Source organism: Anoplophora glabripennis, unplaced genomic scaffold (genome assembly GCF_000390285.2).
Source record: "Anoplophora glabripennis isolate ALB-LARVAE unplaced genomic scaffold, Agla_2.0 scaffold434, whole genome shotgun sequence".
NCBI classification, from domain to species: domain Eukaryota; kingdom Metazoa; phylum Arthropoda; class Insecta; order Coleoptera; family Cerambycidae; genus Anoplophora; species Anoplophora glabripennis.
In genome coordinates this window covers 56000-78632 of record NW_019416535.1, presented here as the reverse complement: position 1 = coordinate 78632, position 22633 = coordinate 56000, and the positions used below count along the sequence as shown (strand labels likewise).

The 22633-nt window shown below is 32.0% G+C and overlaps 1 protein-coding gene across 1 annotated transcript in view; it reads right to left on the bottom strand.

Annotated features, from left to right (window-relative positions):
* LOC108910474 (RRP12-like protein) overlaps positions 1 to 22633 on the bottom strand; it is a 35243-nt gene continuing 12610 nt past the window's right edge. The window contains exons 9-16 of the mRNA XM_018715074.1: positions 21922 to 22158; positions 20792 to 21437; positions 13866 to 14023; positions 13551 to 13807; positions 7310 to 7467; positions 6873 to 7191; positions 1922 to 2074; positions 1 to 148 (exon numbers count right to left, since the gene is read on the bottom strand). Coding sequence (XP_018570590.1) covers positions 49 to 148; positions 1922 to 2074; positions 6873 to 7191; positions 7310 to 7467; positions 13551 to 13807; positions 13866 to 14023; positions 20792 to 21437; positions 21922 to 22158 — 2028 coding nt within the window. The 3' untranslated portion in view covers positions 1 to 48. The remainder of the gene's footprint in view (positions 149 to 1921; positions 2075 to 6872; positions 7192 to 7309; positions 7468 to 13550; positions 13808 to 13865; positions 14024 to 20791; positions 21438 to 21921; positions 22159 to 22633) is intronic.

Genomic DNA, 22633 nt, shown 5'->3' with positions numbered 1-22633 from the left:
TGGTAATATATTATTTTAATCATAATAAATAAAACATTAAAAAAGTGTTTATTTCAATTTATTCTTTTTCGCTTTAGCGCCTTTTAACGCCCCTGACTTGGCAGCTCTAATAATGTTTTTAAATTGTCCGGCTGCTTTACTCTTCTTCCTATAACAAAAAAAAAGTAATCATGACACGAAGACTATTCAAAGAAACTTGCACAAATGTTCACATTTTTTAAAACAGATTTCCAATGTCAAAATTTTCAAGGACTTTATTTTTAAATACTTTCAGAAAATTTGCTTAAAATATTTAACACATATTGCATCATTTTTTGTTTTATTTCATACCACTACCTTACTAACTAAAGTGCTGTACCGTACTCATTGCTTTCTGAAGTATTGCTAAATATTTCATCAGTTTCATTACCACTCGCAGATATATTTTTATAATCGGGAATTACTATTGCATATTTTATACATTTTATCTAGACTGCAAAGCAATATTCATTTCAAATCCTCAAATTTGTGCAAAATTTGAGAATAGGAGTGCAAAGGTATTCAAAACTAATAGCACATCATTTTGACTCATTACGCCGGCAAGTCAGACTCGGGCTTATACTTTAAGAGGTTAAATTAATAGGCATCACTTTATTTAAAGCTGTTAATCCCTAAATTTATGCAAAATTTGAAATAGGTATACAAAATTGTGCAAAATTAATAGCACATCATTTTAACTCATTACGCCCGCCAAGTCAGACTCGAGCTTATACTTTAAGAGGTCAAATTAATAGGCACCACTTTATTTACGGCTGTTAATTCCCAAATTTATGCAAAAGTAATAGCACATCATTTTGACTCATTACGCCTGCCAAGTCAGACTCGAGTTTAAGAGGATAAAATAGTAGGCATTACTTTATGTATTTAAAGCTGTTAATCCTCAAATTTGTTCAAAATTTGAGAATAGGAGTGCAAAAGTGTTCAAAACTGATAGCACATCATTTTGACTCTACGCCCACCAAGTCAGACTCGAGCTTATACTTTAAGAAGTTAAATTAATAGACATCACTTCATTTAAAGCTGTCAATCCCTAAATTTGTGCAAAATTTGAAATAGGTGTACAAAATTGTGCAAAATTAATAGCACATCATTTTGACCCATTACGCCCGCCAAGTCAGACTCGAGTTTACACTAACTTATAATTAATAAGCATCACTTTATTTAAAGCTGTTAATCCTCAAATTTGTGCAAAATTTGAAAATAGGAGTGCAAAAGTGTTCAAAACTCAAGCGCATTTGACTATTATGCCCGCCAAGTCAGACTCGAGCTTATACTTTAAGAGGTTAAATTAATAGGCATCACTTTATTTAAAGCTGTTAATTCCCAAATTTGTGCAAAACTTGAGAATAGTTGTGCAAGTGTGCAAAATTAATAGCACATCATTTTGACTCATTATGTCCGCCAAGTCAGACTCGAGCTTATACTTTAAGAGGTTAAATTAATAGGCATCACTTTATTTAAAGCTGTTAATTCCCAAATTTGTGCAAAACTTGAAAATAGTTATGCAAAAGTGTGCAAAATTAATAGCACGTAATTTTGACATTACACCCACCAAATCAGACTCGAACTTATACTTTAAGAGGTTTCACTATTTAAAGCTGTTACTTCCAAATTTGTGCAAAATTTGAAAACAGTAGTGCAAAATTACTAGGAAATAATAGCAGAAGAGTATTCGAATGTTTCTTGTTTGAATTAGAGTGGGAACCGTCACGTTAATTCTCCATATAAAAAGATGCAGTGTCTAAATTTGTATGAGGACTTAAAAATTAAGTATGCAAACTGTGTAAAAAAAAATGGTACATTTAGTAGACTAGATTTGTTAATTTGGGGGACAAATTTAACGGACCTGCCATTTATAATTAAAGGATACTCAAATACTAACCTTTTATTAAGTGCAGTCCTTTGTAAAGGTAAATAAGCATATGGGTCAAATTTACCTTTTTTCTTAATATCACCTTTAGCTTTCTTAGATTTATACTCAAATCCTGCACCACTGTAACCACTTCGTACTGAAGATGTAGATGCACCAATTTGCCTAAAATCAAAATATATACAGGGTATAACAAGTTTTTATTTTGGTAATGGTACTAAAATTTACAAATTGAAGTTTTTGGCTATAAAATATTTTACACCATAATTTTTTGGCAAAAATGATTTATAAGAAAAAATAGCAAAAAAAATACATTGATACAAATTTAAAAAAAATAACATTTTGCCAACTTAATCAAAGAATAATTTTTCACTGCAAATTTCGTTAAGATGCAAGTCAATAAGAAACCCTATAAACGACCAAGTAACTCTAGAACAGTATACAAGTAAATAGAATGAATAATATAATAGAATGACTAATCTGGGACTTTATTCTTGAATTATAGGGAGTAGAAGGAACGAGAGGAAGGGGGCGTGTCTCTACTAAAACTCATTAATCGGTATTCTTGAATGGTGTTCGATTGAATAATGATAGAAGAATTGTTCCCTATTTCTTCTACTAATATTTTCGGGGAAGGCAGGGATCATTAAACCTAACCCTATATTTTTTGACATGTTTCACAAATTACGAATTCTGCAATCTGTCTGTAATATCTCTAGATTCTCTAGTTACTGTTTTGTGGTGATATCCTTCGAGAAATTTGAGGAAACGTTCATGTGATTTGTGTTTACTTGAAGGATTGTACAATACACGAATAAAATAATAATAGAATAAAATGTATCTGCCTAATATAGTATTAAAATATTTGTAAGTTCTTCTCAGTTAGCCCTCATTTTTTCTCTAGTGTAGCTGAGTGTTAACTTTCGTATACATTTGTTATTTTACCCTCAATATATTCTATTAAAAGTTCTTTTTGTGTAGAACTTACTGGATTTAGCTTCGGTTTTTTATTAATTTCCATTTTCTTTCCTTTTTATATTGCACCTGACACTGACAGACATAACTCTAAATAAACTAGTACTTATTTCATGACTAGCTCATCACTAGTTTTCATTCTACTGCCTATTTACTACTTTCTGATTGGTCGGACAACATTGTTCCTCGTTCTTCACTTTCATGGCTCGATCCCTTTGTGTTGAGAATACAGTATGAATTTTCCGATAGAACAGTAGTATAGCGAAATGAGGGAACGTTCCCCAGGGAGCATTCTATTCTCTCACCGTCAAGAATCAAGCTCCTGGTTACATGCCGTCATGCCTAAGGGAGGAGATAGTAAACTTTTGACAACGAAAGTGTTGCCTTGCACCTCATATGACCAGAATTAGCTTTGGCATAATTTCATCTAGTGGTAAAACAACCCTCCTGACTGAGGTGGAAAACAAAAACAATTTCGTACTGACAAAAACTGTGACGATTCATTTGAAGATGTTTATAACAGACTTATTTTTTGTTACATATGCAGGGCGACTCAACACATCTTTCAACCAAGTGCCGGTGATTTTTTCTGGTTGAGTGATATTTCACAAAATTTTATGTGCTGATCCTGAATTAAGTTTATAATTTTTCATTAAAAAATCCCTAATATGAACTCAAAAAAAATCATCCCTTAAAAAAATCCTAGCAGGCTGCATAGTAGTAACATTACTATGACACTTGCTTCTGTACGCCCTGTATATAAAACAAATAATCAAATTCGTTAAAATTTGAGAGGGGTATTCCGGATCAAATCTGAAGACTCACTATATTCACTGTTTTCCTTTTTACTCATAAGAATTTGCAGCAGAGTGAGTAGGATGATTATAGTGAAATAGTAATACAGCACTCCCAAGGGCACGCAGATATAGAGGACAAGCCGCTGGGTGAAGAGAAGGAGTAAGATGTGAGACGGCAAGCCGAAAAGTGTTAAGATGCATGAAGGTGGTCAAATGAACAGTGTGTATGAAAACAATTGAAGCGAGTGTAACAGTTGCTATTTGTTGAGCCTCAATAGATTTTCAATGCCCAAAAATAACTCCAGTATAAACCTTAGAGAAAGCTGCACCATTAGCTCATCAAAAGGTACGATTAACACAACAAAATGAAAAACACGAGACATTAGAAATTGTCTTCGATCCAAAGGGAAATTCGAGAATTTAAGTGACCAGATTTCGCGTTGGGAATATTTTATTTAATAAATTAAGCTTGATGTACTGTGTTAATTTTTGTGAGAACTATCCACTTGATCTAGAACCCACAGATAAAGGAGCTCTTTGTGGTTTGTCCATCCTGTTTAAATTTTTTTATTTCGCAAATTTCGTCATGAAAGTGGTCTGTGTAGGCATAGAAATCACACTTCATGAAAATTTTAATTTTTACCAACAACTCATACAAAGCATATCCACAAAGTAAGAGTACTGGGACTCTTAAGCTGTGGTTTTTGTTTTCGAAAAAGTTGGCAACACTGCATTGAAGGACAAGGTGTTGGGAGCAGAACAAGCACTCATTTGTCTCAGTCAGTTGAGAACTGTTGTTGTAGTGGCGTATTGAAAAAATTAATACCGCTATTCCGAATCCCACCAGCTGCGAGGGGAGAAGCATAATCCAGTTTCTTCTTGCTAAAGGAATGGCGATTCAAAATTTTTAACGAAATCAAACACTGTTTATGGGGATGCCCAGTGGTCGGAATTCCGAAAAAGCTGGACAAGTTGAAATTTCAAAGTCGTTGGTTTGCGTTAATACTTCAGAATATTATAGAGGAGTCACTACGTAGTTCTTTAAAGTGACAGAGAGCTGGCCCATGTGTATAGACCACAGCAACTATCGGAAGTATGCTGCGACACACTAGCATATTTCACTTGCCACTAACCCCTCGAAAAGCGGTGAATTGAAAATACATGCAAATTTTTACTAGAGTACGAATCATTGTGTGCAATAGAGAGGGTGTTCCTGGAGGTAAGTTAGAACACATTTGCACGTTTTTATTGTTTTAACAAAAACGTCTTGCAATTTCCATCGATTTCAAATCACATTAATCGTAAATTATCGAAATAGTTGTGATCCCAAGAGATCTTGCACTATTAAAAGTTGGAAAATACAGACAGGAGTGTCAATTTCATATATCAAAAGAGAAAACCACCGGATTTTTCCAGATTCAGGTTCTGAGTCATTTTTTGTGTCTCCGTGTAAGGCCGGTTTTAGATTGCAAGAGGCCTTAGTTATACAATAGCTAGCGTTTTAGTGTCTCTTTGCGTTCCAAACGAGCGTTTTTAATTCAAATTGTTTTTTTTTTATAAACAAGCACCTTTTTCATTTGCCATTTATCATATTTTTACAAGCTTTTATTTAACTTGCCTTGTTAGTATGGGTCAAGTCTTGCAACTGAATTTTAAAACAGTTTCCCCCCAACCAATTGAGCTGAAATTTTACATACACGTTTAGTTTGGACGACAATGCATGGTTAGCTAAGTGACGTCATTCTAAATTCAATATGGCGGACTCCCAAAGATGGCGGACCAGTTATTTTTTATGCACCCCCATGATATGGGTATCAAATGAAAGGGTTTGCTGCGAAGAATATGAAAATAAAATGAAGTCACTAAAAGCTTGCTTTTTAAAAAAAAATTTTAGATGAACTTATTATCTATGATCTTTCAATTCATAATTTATCATTTTCGACAGGATCAGGCACCAGTAAAATTACGTACACGATAAATAAAATTTTCGATTTTTGAAAAGTAAATTCCAAGAGAATTTAGAAACGCAAATCATCATTTTAGATCAACATTTTTTAAAAAGGTGCAAGATAGATGAAAATAAGAAAAATGGTGATAATGTTTTCATGATCTGACAGTTATGTAACAGATGACGATGTGATGAATTAGAATTAGCTAAATAATTAGAATAAGCTTTATAACAAGAATAAACTTCAATAGTATTTAGAAATTGTTTTGTTCGAAATGAGGAATTAATTCCAAATACATGCCTTATATCGCAGATATTTACCTTTCGTACTTTATTAATAATAATTAATTATCTCAAAAATCTTATATACGTTTTACGCGACCTCAATACCAGAGACACTCGAAATTTCAATTAGATTCAATAAATTAACATGATATATCGGCCGTTTTGTATCAGCCATCTTGAATTTGAAATTTTTGACAGCAAATTCGGTTTTAGCGACCTGAAAAACATAAAATCCCCACTTTTGGTGATGATGCACGCATTTTTGGACTTTTGTCCAGCTTTTTTTCGGATTTCCGACCACTGTGGGATGGTGTGATGAATCGTACTAATGTGTACAAGTGGTGTCGCAAGTATAAAGCTGGTAGAATGAATGTTCATAATAACAAAGAAGTAGACGTCCCTCAATCATGACTTATGAGATGGTGAATAAGATCGAAGAAATGCTTTGTGGCGATTGTCAATTGAATTTGGCGGGGGTGAAAGATTTTTCTGACAGGTATCAAAAAGCTCATCTCTCGGCTCACAAAATGCATTGAGATTGAAGGCAACTACGTCAAAAAAATGTTTGATGTATCTTTTTGAATACGTAAATTTTTCATAAAAATACTCTTACTTTGTGGATATGCCTCGTATTTTGCGTTATTTGGAATTCTTAAGTATTTATAAAAGGTAGTTTTACGGCCTTTAGCCAAAACTTATCAAATGTGTTATTTCTGTTTTTTTTTCATCATTATTGTAATTTTTCCAAAAACGTACCAATTTTGTAAAATATCTGATGTTTTCATTTATTTTTTTTTATTCAACAAACTTCACAAATTCCATGCTCCACATTGTTTGGGAACAATTATTAAACACACACAGAGGAGCATAAAAGATAAATTTCAAGTTTTGGGGATTGCAGTTTTACTTTTCAAGCACTATTGCATTATCATTTCTGATTAATTAAAAATTAAAATACCTGTGAATACCAATTCCGCCAGTTTTATATTTCATTGGAGGTTGACTTGCAGAACTGAAACCACTCTTAACACTAGAAGCATTCCTTTTTCTTTTACGATCGGTCAACAGTAATGTTTCGGCTGTACTGTGATTGTCATTTTCAGAATCTGAATCGTCTGAATTGAAATTTAATTTATTCTTCTTGCCAGAGTCGCTGTCAGTAGATTCATCATCATCTTTAATGATGAGTCTTCCATCAGAAGCAGTTTTAAAACCTCTGTCTTTTTCTTTCTTCTTCGCCTCTCCCGAGAGTTGAGGAGGCTGCCCTGGTTTGGTAGCTGAAATTAAAATAAATTTTATATTTCTGAGTTAAATCTAATTCACTATGCATGGAATACAAAAAAATCAATGTTAACTTTGCAAATAATATTTTAACAGTATGTAATTCGAAAATACCTGTAATTTTTTTAGTCACAGTTGGGTCTGTAAAATCAACAATGCTCTCTGAATCTTCCTCAATCCATGTATTGACTTGTTTCTTTGTCTTAACTTTAGGTTCATCGATTTCCATCTCATCAACATCAGAATCTGAATCCGCCAGAATTTCTTCCATACTGAAAATTAACAAGTTTTATTTAAGAAAATTATGAACAAAAATATATTCTACTTGAAATTCTCAGGATTGTTTTTTCACAATCTGATTCATGAACGAGTCATAAGGTATTAATTAGATGGACTAAGTAGTTTCGTGCTGAAATAAACCTATTCACAAAAAATGCTCTACCTCTATGCCCTTGTACCAATAACTATGCCAAAATTTACACCAACTGCATAATGTATATCAAAATTATGCAGCTCTGGGTTGTATTTTTTTATATTGATTTTATTACATTTAATTTATTTATAAAGTACGTTTCATTAAAAACTGAACACAGGCTTTAATGGTGTAGCAAAAGTATAACCTAAAATTGATTTATTCTTTATATTAAATACAGAGACAGTTTCAGTAAAATTTGTTTGGAAGACTTTTATTTACTTTTTGATATAAACTGATTTTAAAACATTTATTTAGAATTTTTTGTCTTATGAACTATCTCCTTTTATTTTCGAGATACGGAGCGACAAAATAAAATTTTTCAAATAGAATTTTTACAAAAATTTCCAAACGGTGCGAAATATTTTTATGAAATTTTGTATTTCGGGGTTTTTAAGGACGCCAAATATACTGGTCTAATTATTTTTTGGATATTTCATATAGGGCGTTAGTTATGCTACATTCCTATTACATTTTAAGTTCTAATTTTTTTAAGGTTAGGTTTTCTGGCTCCAATTTCTAATAATATAATTTTATTTTCTAAAAATAATGTACTCCTGTCAGAACTTCCTAATGTGGATGATTTTCGAGAAAAAAGGCTTTTAATTGAACTCTTACAATGTCACGGTGTATAAAATAAATTACTTTTCTCGAAGTAGGATTATGTCAAAACTTATTGATGGATGTCTCATAAACAACGCATACATTCTTTTTAAACTCTCTTTATATCAAATTAGTGATTTTTAGTGATTGTAATTAGTAATGCCTAATTAGCAGTGGCGGCCCGTGGGTTTGAATACAGGGGGGGGCGCATTCTGAAAAGAGGACGTACATTAAAACAGCTGCGGGGGGTGTGGGGGGCAGCCCCCCGCTTAGTGCCGCGGCGGGCGAAAAATTTTAAGGAATTTGAAGGTCTTTGTGTTTTGCAAGTACCCCAAAATGAATACTGTCAGTGTGTAAAGTAGCTACTTAGATACAATGCGAGAAATAAAATTCCAACGTGTGGGGGCTGAAGTGGATAATCGATCAACCAACCCAGTTAGGATATAATTATGTAGATTACTGTAATAGTTCATTCTGTATAGTTTTTGAAGTTCCTTTAAAAACATGGGCATCACTAAGATGTTTATCTAAAACGGGATCAATTTTTGCACTATAGTCTATCAGTTCTAAAAATACCCCTTTGTTTACCGAGTCACTTTTTTTATTATGTCCACGAAGAGAAAGGTTACATGTACCACATAGTTTTAAGATATTTAAAATTTTTGAAAGAAGCAATCGATTTTTCTTAACTGTTTCGTTATGACTATTTACTATTTATTTGTTCTGCATAAGCACTATTTAAACAAGAAGCAATATTTACTCTTCCTAAAAGTAAAAAACTCACCAACTTATTTTTGTGTTTAGGAGAATTTTCATGTTTCTTAATTTTAATTTCTAAATGTTTCAAGTCAGAAACTCCAGTTTTCGTCCAGTTTTCTTCGCCTCCTCCAAACAATAAACATACAAAACAAAAAAATCTATTTGTTTGGTCACAACCACACAACCACAGGGTCTTATCATAAATGTTTTTATCAAATTTGCGAATAAAAGCCGGCCTACTTTTGCACTCTTTCTGTACCTGAACTAAATTCAACACTGGCGTTGGACGTCCGTTATTTTTCAATTCGACTTTTTCCTCTAAACTTAAATTACTAATAACAAGTTTTTTTATTTCACGAACCCTCATTTTAAACTTAAACTTATAAAATATAATGTCTTAAAAAGCGCCAAACCAAAAACAAAACACGTATAACTACACTGCAGTGATACGGGATACTGCCACATTGAGTCCCAAAATAAAGCGCACGAGCCTATCGTCGCCTACCCCTCCACGTGCCAATTTGTCCAATCATATGTAAAAATATGCTTGCACGGTGGACTACGATTTCACCGTCCGCGATGGACTGGGGATTGCGCGCGCGGTTAAACATAAGTCTTTGGTACGATCATAGATGACAGATGGCATTAATCTGAGCTACGTTCACGGAGTACATGCACTTTATGCAACTAACCTAACATCCAATAGATATAGATTGCATGCTAATTAGATTTCTTATTGATTTAAATAAATACATTATTTTAAGTTTATAGTTTGAAAATATCTGGGGGGGCAGAGTCCCAGAGTCCTCCTTCACGAGCCGCTACTGCTAATTAGTCACTAAAAGTTCTAACAAGAGTACTTTATTTTTAGAAAATAAAATTATACATTAGAAATTGGAGCCCGAATGGTAAAAAACCTAACCTTAATAAAATTAGAACTTAATATGTGATAGAGAAGTATAGCATAACTAGTGTCCTCTATTAAATATCCAAAAAATAATTAGATCAGCGTATTTGGCATCCTTAAAAACCCCGGAGTACCAAATTTCATAGAAATATTTAACACCGTTTGGAAATTTTCGTAAAAACTCAATTTTAAAAATTTTATTTTGTCGCTCTGAATCTCGAAAACAAGAGGAGATAGACATTATAATTCACGAGACAAAAAATGATTATTTTTTGTCGTACTATCCCCCTGTATTTACGGGAGGTTTTTCTGAAACGCCCTGTATAGTAGAACTTTGATTATTTGGACACCAGCTAATTCGGAAATCTGGAAAGTAATCTGGGATGAAGTCCAATATTTAGGACTACATTATATTAAATGGAGCATTTTAAAATGTGCGAATTAAAGTTTACTTCAGATTACAGGGTTCCAGCTTCGTAAATATTTGTGTTAAAACTTACAAGAAATTAGCACAATCCTTTTTTTTAATTTACGTATGTAATTAGTTCCATTTTTTAATTCATTAGTATGTGTTGTTGAGTGTGTTTAACAAACGTAAACATGCATGTCCCTACAATTAAAAGATAAAAATGGATATTATACACACATAAGACGATGTGAAGAATTTTGGAAAAATATTGCCACTCTTTGGAAAATCCACGACAAGGTTTTTATCTTCATAACACATTTTTGAAATCAATATAAAAAAACAACCTTTTTTATATTTTTTCTTTATGTCATTTGTCACTAATCTAAAATATTCATTAACTCTGATTATTCTTGGATTATCCTTTCTTCTAATTTTCTTATAGGTTGAAAAAAGGTGCGTCATGATGTTGTAATTATTTGTTGTGCCACCTTTGCAGTCTTTGTGTTAATACTTTTACGTTTATAGAAGGTTCAAATTGTCTGTGCAACCTTCGCTAGTCAGACTAATGTTGTACCTTGTTTGTGGAAACTGAAGGATATATTTAAATTCATTATATTCACAGATGGAGGACAGTAAAGGGTTCAACTTATTAGGAATCCTCAAACCCATAGGTAGTACTACTATGAAAAGAAACTTTATGCAGTACAAACTTGATTATCCAGACTAGGAGAGATTGAATGCAAACCAGATTATCGAAAACACTGTTAACAAAATGATATAATATTTAGTTATAATATGCATTTTATTTAATTTAAGATACTTTCTATTACGTTCTTCAAAGATAGAGAAACAAAATTTAAAATACATAGTTTGTTCTATGTAATATTCAAACAAAATATTTAAGTATTCTAAAACATAAAGAACATAAAGTACATAAAAAACATGTGTATAAGTTAAATGATTGATGTATTAGTTGGTTAAGGTGGCCATATCCCTGGCCGAGAAATAGTCAAATTTCTGGCGTTTTTAGGTTTTTAGGCGAAATCTTGAAAAATAAAACGTGTAGAACAAAAGAAAGCCCAAAAATAAAATCCTTGATGTTCTGTTTATTCATTGTTACTATTTAAATTTACTCAAATAAAATAACTTAAAAAAAGCGTTTGTAAAACACGTTTGCTGTTATCCTAACCCCACATTTTAAGCATTATTTTCACATACTTATAAAATAAAAGTAAACAATTTTATATGTAGAACTAAGCCAGTATATGTTATAAGAATATTTACATGTGGAGTTATATATAAAAAAGTTGGTATTTTCGTAAATTTCAGTACCTAAAACCTTGATGGTTTGATCGTTTATTGCACCTGTTTATTCGTTTTACTGCGGCGTCTTTGAAAATACACAGATGTCGTGACATAACATTTCTGTTATTTGATAAGCTTCAAATTATTCAGTTATTAAATTACTTAAATTATTTGTCTTTGTGGAAAACACTATTTCAAGAATATGGCGCCCTTAAGTATGACCGAGTAATCAATGGTGCAATTAAAACTATAGTTTTGTATTGGGCAATGCATATGAATGACCGCAAAAACAATAGATTTGTAAAACTATGTTTGAACTCGGATTTATAAGTCGATACTATGTGCGGACTTTTGTGATAAGGCCTATCATCATTGGTCGAATCCGTAAACGTCCATGCACATCTAGCTGAAGTCTTTTGAAAATGACTCGGTGAAATATAAAATGAATAGATTTATTGCACACAGGCGATTTTCTTTTGTTTTAGTTAGAACTAATCCGTTTATGTGTGTGTTCTGTGATCACCATCTGCCGACTCCACAACTATGCTCTATGAAATGGAGAAATCCGATTATTGCCAATTAATAATATCTATCTGACTTTGTAAAATATTCCAACTTTGCAAAATGGAAAAGTATCGGAATGGTCATATTTCATTTGCGTAACTCATATATTTATGCGACAATTAAAGGAGCCCATATAAAAATTCCAAACAAAATTTTAAATTTGCAAAGCAGAAATAATACCTAAATAAAGAAATACATGTTATGTAATAATTGTAGTTGTAGCTGGAAATTTATCATTTACCCATTTTAGCTTTCTCTCCTGATTTTACATTTAATTTGCACCACTCGATCCTCTAACTTTTTATATGTAGCGTGTGCTTGTTCACATTTGCAAATCTCATCAGCCAAATGAAATTCGTTGAACTGTATTTAGAGTTTAACACGTCCAATGGTGATACATTTCAACTTTATTTAAAATTGGCTGCAAATTTAATTTTTGCTTAAGTACATTTAAAAATATGCTTATAAGAACCTGGGCACTATGGTCTACTGATAATACCCTGATGCCAGTGGGTGTTCAGAAACATCCTATTGTTTTAGCAGGCTTTTGCCACTTCCAAGCTCCTTAAAGCGTCTAAAGGGGTGGAGGAGGAAAGGACGGTGAGGGGGTTGGTCCGTTTAAGGTGGAAACGATTCAGTATTGCTAGTAGGTACTAAAAAAAAAATTTTCAATTTTTTCAGCCAAAAATATATTAGGCCAAAAACCGGCCGTAGGGACCCTCCTATTTTGGTGAAAATAAAAGATGGTGTTTTCAAGAAAATTAATTTTGAAAAAAATGACTTCCGTTTTTCTCATTTATCTCGGAAAGTTTTACAGCATTTTGAATTCTGAAAACACCAGGTAAAAACTGATGAAATTCTGCACATTTTGAAAAAAAAATGTTTCGATAGGACGATTTGAGGCAAAATGACGACTACTTGATAAAAATATGCATTTTCATTTTTGGCGGAATAACGCTGTCATAATGTAAATTTTGGCACGAGCTTCAAAAATGTTTTTCGGAAAAACAAAAAAATGGGTCATAAAATTCAAAATAGATTAACATCCCAGTTTCAAAAAAATTGAAAAGGTCGATTTCTTTTGCTCGTTGAATCCATATGGAAACTACCATATATTAGAAAAGTTATATAATGTATTTTTGTAAGAATAGGAAAAAACTGTTCAAAATGAAATTCATGGCACAGAAAGCTGTTTTGCACAGTAGTGCCATATACAAATATGAAGATATTACATAATATATATTTTTACGTCAAACTGAAACCTTCACTGTCCTTTATCTATGGCTAGAAGGGATTGTATACATTAAAGTTTTTAAAACTTAAACATAAATGTTACCTTTTAGGTTTGGCCTTGATAGTAAAGTCTTCATCGTCACTATCTTCTTCCTGCATTTCTGCTTCTTTCCTCTTCTTTTTACGTGCATTTAACTTTCTTAGGTTCCTTAAACGCTTATACATTACAGTGTCACTCGTAGGAACGAATGGAGTCAAACTTTCACACCCATACTTCCTAACTAACCTGTCCAAAATATCACGAATTTTCAACCTAAAATGCCTTTTACAGTCTTCAGTCATCTTTGTTAATGACTTTACCTAATATAATAAACAGATTTAAAAAATCGGAATAAATACATATTTTTTATGTACTTACAATAGGCTCCAAAGATCCTGCTACTACTGGACTTGGTAGCACAACACAATATGTCTTTATGAAACTTAAACAAGACGCTACTACTTCTCTGGTGGGTGAAGCCATTAAAATACAAATGTTTTCTAAAATTATTTTAATATTTTCCATTCCCAGAGCTCCTGAAAAGATGAAAATCGATTCAATAAAATGCCACTTAACATGCCTATAAAGTCCATAAAAGATTATTTAATATTCCCTACTATACAGGGTGTTTTATATCAAAATTTATTTATTTTCACATAATTGAAATATGTATCTCCGTACATTAATTTATTATTTCGCTATGTTGAACATTAGTCGCTAAGAATAAAATTTGCAATGTAATGAAATAAAAAGTTTCAATATATTACACAGAGCATTCAATTTTTTTGGTTAGATTTTGTGTATTTGAAAACTCGGAAACTTATTCCGAACACCCTACATTTTTTTGTTCCACGTTGTGTATACAGGTAAGTGTTGAAGTTGTAACTTTTTTAAATATTTTCAATTTTCTTTTTGTTTTCAAGAATTTTTTATAAAAATGAATATCACATGTCACATGTCACATAATCGGTTTAAACTTAAATCAGCATGGAAAATGTTGAACCATTGACAATTGCCATGGAAGCCTGAACACAAGTTGAGTAGCAAATCAATTAAAAGATTTGAATCTAAATAAATCCTGTCTAAATTGACGAGTTAACAACTAACTATATTGCTTAACTTTTCTAAAATTACATTCGTAAATCTATCCTATTTAATGTGGTTTTATATTACAACTTATCAGTCTTTTTTCACACATACCAAAAGAAAATAAAAAGGAACAGTTTGTTTCAAAATTGTACATGGCCATATGTGACAGAGAACAAAAAGTAATTAAAGAAATCATTAATATATTAATAATAATATTAATACATGTATTTATTGAATATGGGCTAAACATATATGTATAAGAAATAATAAGACTGTGATAAAAACATAAAACACACCACAGAAATGAGACAACCCCCAAATCCAAAGCCTGTGCGAAAGGGGGCTAGACTTGAAAAAACGCGGACAAACACCCATTATCCATCAATATTGCCAGTGCCGACGCCGGGGATGGAACCCGGACCAGAATAGGAAGCCTATATTTTTTAAAGTTTTTTCTACGGCTTACCGACCACAACAATATGAAGTCCCTTTCGGAGACTATGCTTACATGTAGAGGGTTTCCTGCCAAAAGAACGTATCCACAAAAATGCCATTTTGGGTTTATGAGCTAACTTTGATACCCAATACTGTAAGTTTGTCGCGACAAAAGGTTGTATCTACCACGCCAATAACAACAGCGCCATCCTTTTCTAGGTCGTATGAACAATTATTACCTTGATTAACCTGGCAGAAGGTTGTATGTACATACGTCCCTTTGTAATGAAACTGTACATATATTTTCTAGGTCGTATGAACATATAGCTTTCTGGCATGACAAAATTTCATGGCATTCACGAGTATGCGTTCAGTTAGTTGGCGTTCATAACCTCAATTTTTCTGTTGTGTTTACATATGGTTACTCTTCAGTTACAAGTTAAAGTACCTAGTCAAGTTTGTACCTGTTGTTCTCAAATAATTCGCTAAGCAGATAATAATATGCGATAAATATACTAATCAACAGTTACGTCCTTACCTTATAAACAAACTCTTAAATTTTACTACTGATTTTTGAAATGTTTTCATTAGTTCCTGAAAAATAATGTTTTGGTTGATACGCCCTTCTGGCAGGAAACCCTCAATATACTGTAGAATTAATCATACATATGTGATGTATCAGCTTGTGTCACCAGTATATTTTGAATAAGAAACAAAATTTCATGTGGTTTGCTTCAGCAACCAATTTCACGAACCTTGTTTTCCCAGTATGTCATCGGACGAACTAAATAAAAATTTTTATATTGTTTATATTTACAGCTAACTTTAATTATTCATTAGACTCTATATTCAAAAATATATTTTGATATATAAGCCATCAGACAATGTTCCAAAACTAAACTATAAAGTAGAGAACGCATTAGGTGGTCTAGGTCCCGTCGCATCGCGGTCCATTCTGGAATGAGCTGATCGCGAACAGTTAGGATCATTCGTCAGCCGAACCCACAAGAAATATACCAATTTCAGTCTTGTTAATCTTCATCAGTATGCCATAGGTGAGACAACCGATTAAAGATCTATTTAAAACAGAAGGATAATACATCGGTTATCTCACTTGTGGTATATTGATGAAGACTAATAAGTTTGAAACTGGTAAATGTCTAATAGATTCGGCTGACAAATGATTCTAGCTGTTTACTAGAGTATTGGAGGCGTAACTCTAAGCTGGTCGGGACATGTAGCCCACAAAGTAGTTGTTTCCTACAATGTTATCAGATAAAAATCAGTTTTGGTGATAGATTGTGCTTTCATAGTGCCTGTGAAATGGGAGGCCTAAGCATAGAATAACAGTGACCATTCATAGATATAGCACTCCGCTATGTCACATAATTATGCACTAAATTTACACTCTGTATAGTATGACAAGACGTCATTACCTTTTACTATTATCTAGCACATGAAACAATATGTTGAGAATGACACTAACTAGGAAGAAAATACAGAGGAAGATAGCCAATAATTTATTTTAATAAAAGCGGATTTCTGCCAGAGGGATAAAACGGGACAAGACAGAAACTCGTGTTAAATTCAAATAAATTGCTATTTTTTAAGAATATTTTTAAGCTTGAACTGTTGGTGAGGTTTTCATTTTATTTTGGGTATGCCTTCTGAAAACGGTAATATCAAACAGTTTCGACGTGTTTGTGAATTGTATCGTATTAGTGGATATGATGATAAGGTTCTATTTATTATTTTAATCAAATGTAGATCAATGCTGGTCAATCATTTTTATTTTAGCATAATAAGACTGTTTGAACATGTTTTTTTTATAGAATGTAGTATATATCGTCGATCTTGCAAATGGACGTAAGTGACAAAAAGAAAATCGATCAAAGTATCTTTTTGAATTAACCTTATAGGATAATGAAAGCATAAACGGTCTGGTTATTTGTTAAGTTTTAAGTGCGTGGCATTATCTATAGAGTGCCCACAGATTAAGTACACGTGGGGTGCAAATGACAAAAATTTTTTGAATTGAAATTTGAGTTTTTGGGCACCATATCTGCTTGGCCTTAAGCTAGGAAGTTGAAAAAATTAGTCAAATTAATTAATGTCCAGGGTGTTTTTACGATGAATTTTGAAAAATTGTCAAGAGTAAAGTACCTTTGTTTTTAATATCAAAAATATTTACTTAAGAAAGTTATTGAGAATTAAAAGTTATGAAAGATTGTCAATTTTCAATTTGATAATAATAATAATATATTTATTTCATAAGACTTTGCTCACACAAAGTATCGAAAATTGGCCAACTTTTCTTTTTTATTTTTCACAACTACAAAGTACAATTTCCTAATTATTTATTAGAGAAAAAAACGTAACGAAATAAACAAATATAATGGTTATTTAAATGCGCTGCCACACATCGCTCAGCGTGCTTAGTAAATTCTGCGTAGACGTTTTAGATTTCTTGAATGGGAATGGCATTAATTGTATCTTTTATTCTTCGTTTGAATTCAAATAAATCGTTATTGAACGGTGACCCATAGACTTTCTGCTTGAGATAGCCCCATAAACAAAAGTCCATTACAGTTAAATCAGGACTTCTAGGAGGCCAAGAAATTGGGCCATTTCGCCCAATCCACCATCCAGGAAAATGACCATCTAGCCATTCTTGAATGATTCACGTTGAATGTGCTGGGTGTTCGTCTTGTTGAAAGTAAAAAAAAAAACAAAGTTGGCAAACAAATTGATAATTGAAAATCTGTTATAACTTATAGTTCTCAATAACTTTCTTAATTAAATATTTTTGATATTATTAAAAACAAAGGTATGTTTACTCTTGACAATTTTTGAAAATTAATGGTAAAAACACCCTATGCATTAATCCATTAATTAATTAATTGGATAATTTTGTTAACTTCTTAGTTTAAGGCCGAGCAGAGATGAAGCCCAGAAGCTCAAATTTCAACTCAAAAAGTTTTTGTCATTTCCACCCCACGTGCGCTCAATCCGTGAACACACTGTATGAGCAGTCACCAGAACTACGTATTAGGAAGCCTTCTAAAAGACCAGACAAAATTTCATCAATATACATGCACGAATTTATAACGTTTTGCATGAAGCGAATTTTTGATAGTTGTCAAACGCTCCTTTGCATTATCAACAACAATGTGAACCACCCAAAATTAAATGTAAAAAAGTAGTCATCACTAAACAGTGGTTTAAATTTGATCGCTCAATTGTTTTTAAAAACAAAAATTACTTCAAAGCTTAAATAAAGCTGGAATTAAACGTAATCTGATTGGGACAGTATATTTGATTTGTTTGCATTTTGATGATGTTCTATTTTTTCCGATTTCAAGAAAACAAAACATAGGGTGCATTCAGCGCTGGAGTGTACAGGCTGGTCCATTTTCAGTGGGATTTCAGGGTATTTCAGAAACTACTAAAGATATGGCAAACTCAACTGTCAAATCAGAAATTTGCTATCTTCATTTGTTTCTGAGTTACATTGCATTTCTCGTTATTATGACACTTTTGAATATGTCTGTATCTCAACTGTTAAATAAGGTAGAGTTAAAGAGAAAACTGCTCAAAACTAATTCTTTGGCATAGAATTGAATGCCGGTATTAGATTTTTAGTAGGTCATAGGATTCCAGAGTTATGACCCAAAGTTATATTTTTTAAATGGAAATCGCAGCTGGTCATGACCTAAAAAAATGGAGATTTTTTTTTGCTTTTCAGCAATATATCACATGCTATAGTTATTTTTACAAACACAGAAGATACGGGGTGTTTTATATATAAATTCGATCCTTTTTTGATTTTAATATGGCTGGCTATGAAAATACATACAAAACTATAATTGTTACTTTTACAAAACTCATATCTGTTGTAAAAATAGTTTATTTAAAATATATATTACAGATAAGAAAAGATGGAGTTTTCAAATTTTTATTCCACTTCAACTCAAGTTATAATATTAAATGTAAATTAAACAATAGTAAGTACCTACATCAGGAGTAGGCAAGTAATTTTAGGTGGGGTCCAGATACTTTTGAAAATTTTTAACGAGGTCCAGAAAAAATATTCATATTTCTTACTAATTTTTTATTTTATTTTGGACTCAAATTTAATCTGCTTACTAACCATTACGAACTCAAATCAGTCACACAATTGTAAAGTACTAGAAAAAATGATAAGGGTGGCACTCAAACATAAAAAAATAGTTTTTAAATAATTTAATTGAGTAATTTATACTTTCAAAACATTTTTGGCGGTCCAGTATTTTACCTTCCGCGGTCCGGACCTGAACCACGGTCCGCCAGTTGCCGACCGCTGACCTACATTATCATATAAATGTTCAATTGCCGTCCCTCAACTGTCACACATTTAGCGCAACTTCTGGCAACGTTTCGGGTAGCATTCATTAAATGTATATTAGAAATATTATTAAAAGAATTTTCAACATTTCGTCAAAGTTCCTCGATAGAGTAAAAAAGAATTTTAAATATGTCTTTTAGAAAACCCCAAAGGAAAAAGTCCTACGGACTCAAATCACGTAACCTAGATGGCCATCTGATCGGCCCGTTTGTTCCTATCCACCTATCTCCTAAAATTTCGTTAGTATTATATTATCGTACGAGTATACGTTGTGCATTTAAAATAAACGTCATATTTTTACAACCGATATAAATTTTGTAAAAGTAGGAATTATAGTTTTATATGTATTTTCATAGCCAGCCATATTAAAAAGGAAAAACATATAGTTTATATAAAACACCCCTTATATCCATTATTTGTAAAAATAACTATAGTATGTGATATATTGCTAAAAAGCAAAACAAAATATATATATTTTTTAGGCCATGGTCAGCTAAGATTTCCAATTTCCATTTAAAAAAATATACCTTTGGGTCATAACTCCGAAATCTTAAGATCTNAAAACACGTATCTTCTGTGTTTGGAAAAATATCTATAACATGTGATATATTGCTGAAAAGCAAAAAAAAATCGCCAATTTTTTAGGTCATAACCAGCTACGATTTCCATTTAAAAAATTATAACTTTGGGTCATAACTCCGGAATCTTAAGACCTACTAAAAATCCAATACCGGCATTCAATTCTACGCCAAAGAATTAGCCTTGAGCAGTTTTCACTTTAATTCTAACTTATTTAACAGCTGAGATACAGACATGTTAAAAAATTTTACAATAACAAGAAACAAATGAGGATAGAAAATCGAGCTCGAGAACGTCGTGTCAGATTTATCATATCTTTAGTAGTTTCTGAAATACCCTGAATTCCCATCGAAAATGGACCAGCCTGTACATCTAAACGATTGTTGAAAATTTTCAGGCAAAAATACGAAGCAGTTAGTAAGAAGTGAGGTTAGTTTATTTTCCAGATACAGTGTTTTCTAAACTTGAAATCATATTAGCCTTGTTGAATACACCGATAGATACAATTGCCCATTTGGTGGAACTTCGTCTTAAGAGTCCTTTTTCTTAAATGCCTTTGTACAGTATTGTTTTTTGTGAAAATGCTCCATTGTATAAAATTTAATTATTAATGTAAATTTAAAAGTTACTTTCACTTCCATCTAATAAAATTTTGAAGATTTCTTTTTCCATTAATAGTTAAAACGATCAACACATTTTTTAAAAATAATACGTACCTATCAATAAAAATACAATAAAAATATTAAATTTCGCTAATAACGAATATAAAAATCAAAAGCATTTTTACTTCACATAACTATAAAATGAAACAACTCACCAGAAAAATTATGTAGAATCGACCCTAAAGCTAAAATTGTGCAGCTCGTTAGTTGGGCTGTTCCAGCTAGCCCTGCTACAACCATAGTAACAAATTCCTGCACCTGATTGTGCTGCATTAATAGATTGCCAATTGTATTGAGAACTTCATACGCCATTGATCGACATTTTTCGTTAATGTCTTTACAACACATAACAGCCTCAGGTATCACTGACCTAATCAATTTACTCTCATGATCTAAGTTTGGCTGTGCTTTAATCAAATAATTTAAGCATCGCAGCCGAGCACTTTTACTCGACACTGCCGCTGTATTGAGAGACTTCATTAACAACTTTTGAATTTCTTTTCTGTTGTTTTTAACAAATTCCTTACAGCCTTGCGACTCACTCGCACAGATTTCTTCAAGAATTCTATAAGCCTTCTTCTGTTCTTTATTGTTTTTAATGTCTGGTAAATTATGAACGCACTGCTTGTAAAGAATATCAACATTTTCGCTGCTCTGATAAGGTACCAACGCACGGATCAAGTCTAGTATACTCTCCTTTATAAAATGGTCTTCCGGATCATCGGAGGAACTATTTAATCTATCGATAGCGTGACTGAAGAGTTGTTGATTTAATTCTGGTTTTGCAATTGTTAGATACAGCTGAAACAATTTCATAATAAATAAAAAATAATACAGCAGATATCTTGTGAATGAAAATAAACATTATGTTGGAGAAATTGAATATTTGCGATCATGCTTAAGAAAATGGTCATGTAATTCATTGAGGATTGGCCAAAATTTTGGGGAAGAAAAATAATAAAATTAAAAGAAAATTAAAAGAGAAAATTATTTTGTTGAATGGTGAAAGACGTGTTTCACATTATTCTGTGACCTTTGATCCTTGTTGGTTACAAATTCTAAAAGATGAAGTAATAATAGAATAAACATCATATGACATCTTTTACTGTAGAAACAGGCAAATATAAACAAATTTAAACTTAAAAAATAATTAAAAATGAAAAGTCATTACAAATTCGAAATACGAAAATAGATACATTTTTGAAAATTTACATGTTAATGTGTTTGTTGTACTGGATTGATCTGCTTTATATAGCGAGGTAGCATTTCTCATATTATAACTTACTTTAATAGTGTCTAAAGCAGCCAGTCTCTGACCTTCTTCATCGGTACCAATTGGTTTTGTAGTGTAAACGTTGAATAAAATTGGAAGATAATTTTTATCGAACCTAGTTAACTCTTGTAGATCATCCACATTTTCATTCTCCTTGGCACTTGCGATCAATCTCCGCAAAGATGCCATGACTGCCAATCGTAATTCTTTCTTATCCGATATAGCTGTTCCCAGTATTTTAGCAATTGTCTGTAAGAATAGAACTTTTCTAGAGAATAGAATATAATAATCTGGATTATGTAGCTTTATTAAATTAAAATTTAAAAAATAATAAAATACAGTATACAGGGTGTCCCGTTCACGTTTCAAAAAAACTTGTGTGCAAGTTCCTCACAGGGAAAATAATAGGGGTAGTTCATGTAATGTTTTTTTTCTTAGACCACCTGTTTTCGAAATACAGTGCGTTGAAGTTGTTACTTTCCAAATGGTTTTCCTTAATTATCTTTAAATCTACTATAGATAAAAATGTCAAAATTTGTACACGAGTAAACATCAACTGTGCGTTAAGAATAATGTGCAAACGGTTTCTTTCTGAAAAGCAGTGTCGCCGATACAGGTAATTGAAGGGGTCAAATCGAAGAAAAAATATGTTAAAAGTCAAAATTTATTACATTTCTAAACGGTTCTGTAAACTCTAAAGGATACTACAAAAAAAGAAGGTATA